This window comes from Pseudomassariella vexata, assembly GCF_002105095.1.
Source record: "Pseudomassariella vexata strain CBS 129021 chromosome Unknown BCR38scaffold_3, whole genome shotgun sequence".
In the NCBI taxonomy this organism is placed as follows: Eukaryota; Fungi; Ascomycota; class Sordariomycetes; order Amphisphaeriales; family Pseudomassariaceae; genus Pseudomassariella; species Pseudomassariella vexata.
The window spans coordinates 630,006-636,622 of record NW_024467958.1 but is presented as its reverse complement, the minus strand read 5'-3'; the positions used below and the strand labels follow the sequence as shown (position 1 = coordinate 636,622).

General features: G+C 49.7%; 3 protein-coding genes and 1 non-coding gene across 4 annotated transcripts; 3 read left to right on the top strand and 1 right to left on the bottom strand.

Moving 5' to 3' along the window:
• The first annotated feature begins 374 nt into the window (after window positions 1-374).
• BCR38DRAFT_422857 (Chloroperoxidase) lies at window positions 375-2,455 on the top strand. The gene is made up of 3 exons (XM_040859561.1): window positions 375-1,119; window positions 1,188-1,692; window positions 1,750-2,455. The coding sequence occupies exons 1-3, from the start codon at window positions 805-807 to the stop codon at window positions 2,253-2,255; spliced, it is 1,326 nt and encodes a 441-aa protein (XP_040718640.1). The 5' UTR covers window positions 375-804; the 3' UTR covers window positions 2,256-2,455.
• On the top strand, window positions 2,377-2,484 carry BCR38DRAFT_t108. Its single transcript has one exon. It is a non-coding gene; the product is annotated as a tRNA-Thr (tRNA).
• Window positions 2,485-4,864: 2,380 nt separating this feature from the next.
• On the top strand, window positions 4,865-5,489 carry BCR38DRAFT_481834 (uncharacterized protein; the record flags this gene model as incomplete). Its single annotated transcript, XM_040863418.1, has 2 exons — window positions 4,865-4,944; window positions 5,009-5,489. The coding sequence occupies 2 exons, from the start codon at window positions 4,865-4,867 to the stop codon at window positions 5,487-5,489; spliced, it is 561 nt and encodes a 186-aa protein (XP_040718639.1).
• Window positions 5,490-5,547: 58 nt separating this feature from the next.
• Window positions 5,548-6,375, bottom strand: BCR38DRAFT_406286 (kinase-like domain-containing protein; the record flags this gene model as incomplete). Its single annotated transcript, XM_040858035.1, has 1 exon — window positions 5,548-6,375. One exon carries the CDS (start codon window positions 6,373-6,375, stop codon window positions 5,548-5,550), a length of 828 nt encoding a protein of 275 aa, XP_040718638.1.
• Between the last annotated feature and the right edge of the window lie 242 nt (window positions 6,376-6,617).

Here is a 6,617-nt window from a genome sequence, read left to right as displayed (position 1 = left end):
GGAACCCGGGCACTCGTGAGGAGATCCATAATGATGCTGCTACCTGACAGGCCCCATCGCGGGCCGAGTACTTTGATACGTATCAGCATTCAACACTTCGAGCTACCCCCACCCCCACGAAGTGCCTAAGTTGTCTCCCTAATGAGTATCAAGTCTGTGCATCGTGCTCCGCTTCTCCTAAGTTGAAATTACGACTCTTCTGATTGGACCTTGACCAGCTCATGTCCATTGACAGGGGTCTGCAAATGTCCAGGGTCCCCGCTGTCTGCCAATGCCTTGTCCTGACAAACCAGGTTTTGATCCCTGCTCGCTCAACTGCTATCTACGAAATAGGCTAAAGGGGCTTCACTTAATACTGTCCTGATGCCAGCCCTGGTCAATTGATTTCAAATTTAGCAACGATACGGAGACAAATGCCGATCTTCACTCCTTTTCCACTGAAAGTGGTGTTTGCCTGCTTTCAACTCTGAAAATCTTTCTTTCCACGACCTTTCCAACAGACCCTCAATCCGCTTCGAGCCGGGTGAAGACACCGCCCTCCAAGCTCAGCCCGCCCACCATTACACGCCCTCAATCCTTGAATGCGCAATGAGCACATCCTAATTGAGAACCCGTGCTCCCGGGTCTCCTTGAGCCGAAGCCGATTCTTCCAGCCTATACCGAGTCTCCAATTGCCAACAACCTTCATGCCATAACCTGGCACCTTCACGTCACTCATTTAGCACTCTTTAACCACAGTCGCTCCTTTTTTGTTCCTATCTCTGTAATCATAATATCTTCAGGTGTTTCTTGGTGCGATTCGAAATGAGGCTATCTCTGACCTTCGCCGCCGCCGTCGCGTCATTATCCGGCCTGGTTCAATCTTTCCCGACGGCGCAGAACTTTGCCAAGTTGCTGGAGCGGGATGCGTCGTTCAACTCGCCCGAGAAGCTCCACGCCAGTCTGCTAGCTCTGAAGAACAAACGTCTTCTGTTTGACCCGTTGACCACGCCAATTGACGTGACTGGCACTCATGCATTTCAGCCGCCAGACTTCGACAGTGGAGACCAACGGGGTCCCTGCCCTGGTCTCAACGCCCTGGCGAATCATGGTTACTTGTCGCACAATGGCATCGCTGGAGTGAGCTTTAATATCCCCAAGCTCCAGCTATTTGCCCTCTAGAGAAAGATCGGCTGACAAAAGAGTAGTTCGTCGATGTGATTGCAGCCGCAAACACCGTCTTCGGCATGGGCATTGAATTGATCACTGTGCTGGCTATCATGGGAACTGTCGGTGTCGGGAACCCCCTCTCTCTCGACCCCGGCTTCTCTATCGGTGGCGAGAGCTCTGAGTCCAACCAAATCCTAGATAACGTGCTGGGTCTGCTGGGAACGCCTCGAGGCCTGGACGGCAGCCACAACTGGATCGAGGGGGATTCCTCAATGACGCGCAACGACTTGTACGTCACTGGCGACGCCTCCACTTTGAACATGACGCTGTTCATGCAGGCCTACAACTCGGTCGAGGGCGACGTCATCACGATGGATGATCTTGCAGCACGTGCGGCCGCGAGATTTGACGAGAGCATCGCCATCAACCCATACTTCTACTACGGCCCATACACTGGCTTCATCGCCCGCAACGCCGGATACATCTTTGGCGGCCGCCTACTCAGCAACCACACTGTCGAACACCCCCGTGGTGGTCATCTCAGTTTGTTTTCCCTCCCATTTTCCGTCCACGAAGACTGTGTTTGCTAACTGGGTACAGCCAAAGATGTCTTCAGAAGTTTCTGGGGAATTGTCGAGGAGAATGACCAGCTGGTATACAAGAAAGGTCACGAACAAATCCCTAGCAACTGGTACCGCATTGCAGTAGACTACGGTCTGGGCGACACTAACATCGACCTCACTAGCTTCCTTGTCCAATACCCGCAGCTGGGGGCCATTGGGGGCAACACGGGCAAAGTTAACACCTTTGCTGGTATTAATATTGAAGATATTACCGGCGGCATCTTGAACGTGGCAACCCTCCTGGAGGGCAACAACCTCATCTGCTTTGTATTTGAGGTAGTCAAGACGTTTGCACCCAACTCCTTGTCGACACTTTTCAAGACATTAACGGTTCCGCTGAAACTCATTAACGATGCTATTGCCGACCCACTGCTGGATCTTACCTGTCCCGTTTTCACCGATCTCACTATGGGCGAAACAGATCTTCTCAGCGGGCTGCTGCAGACATACCCTGGTGCAAACAAGACCGGGTTTGCACTATAATTTATGCATCCTAGACAGGGCTATTGGATTAGGTAGATTTTTTGCTATGAATATTTAATGATTCCCCTGATCGAAACATATCTACAAGACATCGCTTTTCTCTGCCTCCTTATATCTCCCAGTCGGCTGGTGTAGTTGGTCACTTCGCTGGTAGATAAGTCCCGATTTGAGCCTCGCCCACTCCACTTGGGTCGGTGACGAGTCGCGGGTTCGAATCCCGCAGCTGACACACAAGGGGGTTTAGTCAACCCTTACGGCGCGCTGCCCACCTTGTTGACTTCGCCTACCTAGCAATAATAGGGAGATTGGTGCAGTTTAGGATTACGAGCATCCTAGCCAGTCGACTGTCAAGCACTACGTCGGCGGAATATAACTCGACAGCCGGTCCAGAATTCGAATCGTTAATCCGACCCCTTATCGGACCTCGCCTATCCGATAACGCTCGTCGGCGAACCCGTCCCCTCACGATAGAAGGCGCGCAGCACGCCCTCTCGCCGCGATTCTTGCGAGCGTCTAGACCACGTTACGGTCTATCCACTTGAGCGTATGGTTGAGATGTATACGCTCGACGAGAACCCCAATTAGCAGATACTACGACTTGTCGCGACAAAAAATAGTCGAGCATCTTCTGCACATCAGCAGCATCCCACCCCTGAGGACGAATTTAAGTGCCACATTACCACACTTATCGGTAGTTCAGGCAGGGGTTGTAGCACAGACTTAGGGAGGGACAGGAGGTTTAGTAGTCGTTTGGCTACAAGTTTACCTGTATAACCGCCCGACGCGGCTTAAGGGCCCGTTATATCATCTATAACCCCTTAAGGGAGTACTTGTAGAGGTACCGAGGGTTAACACCTACGGTGTATTTAATATTATTTTATATCTCCCAAGTACGCAGGATGTGTCGAATATCACGTGTGTCCAATCGAGTAGTCAGAAGTGCATAAGATTGTATATGAATGAGGTGTATTGTTCTCTGTGTTCTATTCTCGCGAACTCCCGTTGCTCTGCCCTTTATAGATTCTTTCGGAAATGTCGGAGGTACATTGTTCAGGTGTCTGACCCCTAAGTGGACCGTAACTTTGGTGTTCCTTTCGGGAAGAGGGGTTCATTTCGTCGTCTGAACTTTAAGTGACACTAGTCTTCTCTAGTGCCATATTATTTCTGAACCTAGGAACCAGGTGTCCTATCTGACAGGATGGCCTGCGAGGCAACATGTTACGAACCGTTGGCCCTGAACCAACATTACAGGCCCGCCGGCAGGCCAGGTGGATACAGACGCTAGGATCACGGGATCCCGCATCGGAGGAAGGAAAGGACCGATAGGTCACGTGACCTACAGGGGTGGATATGTTGGATATGTTGGACAACCAACATATCCAAGTGGGGATCTATCTGCCCATCGCACTGAACAGGAATGTTAGATGAAGACAGTCCCCTGTAACATAGATTCGACTAGCATAGACCATGCCGGCACTGCGCCCGGCACGTCTCACGTGATGAGACGTTAAATTTCAATCAATCAATCAATCAACCAAGTGGGGATCAGTGAAGGAGAGATGGGTATATAAGGGACAGGACTCCCAGGCATTTCATAGATAGACAGTCTCTACTTCAGTGATCAATCTAAGCATCAATCTAACCCATTGGTGAGGCAAACTGCCTTAACGACTCTATTCCCGATTACCCTACTTGAATACTTCAGTTACCCAAAGCACTCTACTCCATACGTCAAACCCCGATATTATTGCTTGAGGACTCCGCAGCAGGACTTACTTACTAGCACAAACCCTTATAGACTCTTTAGTGGTTTACCCAGCTAGACTATTAGAGGTTTCGTTACAACGGGTTATATATAGGATATTACTAAATTACTTAAAGGTACTAAGAAAAGTGCGAAAGTAACTTATATGCGAAAATGACTTATAGTTCACGTTATACTAAAGATAGTAGAGATAAATATCGGGGATAAAAATACCAGAGTTAATAGAGAGACTGTCTTCATAGCCGCACTGTCTGTCTGTGTTGCACGTCCGATTTGAGAAGTAACTAGGTTAAAAGCGAGCTGAATCTCATTCTGGAGCCTCTTTTCATTGGAAGCTGACCAACAGCGCAAACTCTCGATCATGTTCCTAGCTGCAACCAGGCCTTGATAGAGGCTCCATAGTAGGCGGCTAGTTGTTGGTCTTGCATCTGAACAAGGCTTAAATTCGTACTCTCATGGTCCAATACTACCCCAGGCTTACGTTGTGAGCAGCCTGAGACGCCCGACATGCACATACGCTTTCTCAATCAACACCCCGTGCTTGAGGGACTGCATGGAGACAAGAATGATATCACTCCAATATGGGCAGTGCGACTCATTTCGTGGTGGGCCTCCATGCTTATCGGCGCTAACGCAGACGTGCTCATTGGGTACATGTTGGTTTGGCGCATGTCTCAGGACAAGGACTTCGACCAACAAGGTGGCGCAGTACAGTCATCGAAGCGATATTAAAGACTCTTTGATACCTTCAGTCGCATTGTAACTTCTTAACTGAACGAGTTCCGCACATATACGTCACCCACTCTACCAGCCTAACAGTCTTTGCACAATATCGTCTGACATTATGCTATCTGACAAAGCTCGCCTGTACGTCGCATTATATGCCAGAGGAGGGAAATCTGTTATGCCCGGTGGCGAAGACAAGTCAGTCACTTCAACTTCAAAACACATGGAAGGTCAGCTCAAACAACTTACCAAAATTTTATAGGTATCACTGGGCCCTCCTAGTTGGTCCTAAGAGCGAGAATGACGGTTCGGGGGGGAAGCGTTATCATGCAAAGGAGAAGATGGTTTCGGTGCAAGGCGAGGTCCAATCCCAGTGGGCGTATGAAGAACGAGAGATTAGCATGGCGGCAACCTCGATGATTCTAGTGCGTGTTGTCATTGGTAAGATCAAGGATCGCTTACGGCTTGTGTCCATTCTCGAGTCTATCCAAATTCGAGCAAGTCAGCCAGGATGGAATTGTGTTGGGTGGATTCAAGAAGCTTTGGAGATTTTGGCCAAGGACGGCAAAGCACTAGGTACCTCTGTCACAGACTGGAAGACGATACGCGACACCGTGCTCTGGTACGTCCAGCACAAGGAAGCAGAACACAGATTTGATGGCAGAGCCCAACCAGGTCAGTTCGATAATACCAAGGTGCCTACCTATGACTTGGTTGACAAGAGGACCGAGACGACACCATGAGGTTCGGTTATGCTTTCCAACAGACTGCGTAGAGCACATATAGGAATAGAAGATGTCACTAGACGTCCCCAAAGTACCTCTGTCGAATTTTCTCCATTTCCAATTCGTGTGCCATGGGTGTGAGGTATTTGCCGACCTCCTCCTGCCAGAACTTGTTCTGAGGGTTGACATTCCATGCTGAAGTGTATTCCCAGTAAGGGGGCATCCAACCTGCCGTTTCCCAGTCGATGATTCCAACGATCTCATCACCACGTGCAAGAATGTTAAGACTGCTGAGGTCGCCGTGTGTGAAAATTGGTCCTGCCCATGACTGATTGTGAAAATCAATCAATCCGCGGAGCTCGGCTGCTAACGACGGATCCTGAAGATGTTCGACTTCTATGCCGTTCCGGAGCTCCCTGTGGAAGTCATGAATAGTTTTGAACGGCCCCCAGCTTGATTGTTTTGGAAACCGCTGGTCGTAAACGGGACCTCCATGAATATTTGCAACTCCCATGTTGGTCGGTGGCGAGATGCTACGCAATTGTAGAACTATTGATCTCAATTGTTCATGGATGCGCGCTTTCGAAGCTTCGGACCTTCTTGCCCATCCTTGCGCTAGGTTTTGGCCAGAAATCCTCTCCATTACGATGTAGGTCCGGCCGGCATGCTTAAAGGCACAGATGACCCTGGGTACAGGGATAGAGGTATTTTCCATCACGAATTGCATTGTATTCGCCTCCGCCAAGGTGGTAAAGGGTGTTGATTTGATGCAATACTTGGACACAAATACGACATGACTTGAACGGTTGGCTCTTCGCCATAGGTATCCCTTACTTCCGAGCTTAAACGCGGAAAGTGTGAGAAAACGATTGAGGAACCCGTCATTGAAGGATTTGGGCTCCATGAGTACACATTGCCGACCGTGGGGTAGGTCTGGCCGTGTAAAGTCACAGCTGCTCTCAGCCTTCTGGAGGGCCGACGAGAATCGATGAACTCGCTCAAAAGTTGATTCTTCGCAGAAGTAATGGCGTGGACCGGGGGTTGGTGGGATACTGCACGATGGATGTGTATGGCTTCTCAGCAATGACGAGTTTTGTTGGGTGACAAATTTGTGGCTAGCACAAAACGTACTGTGAGCACTAGGGA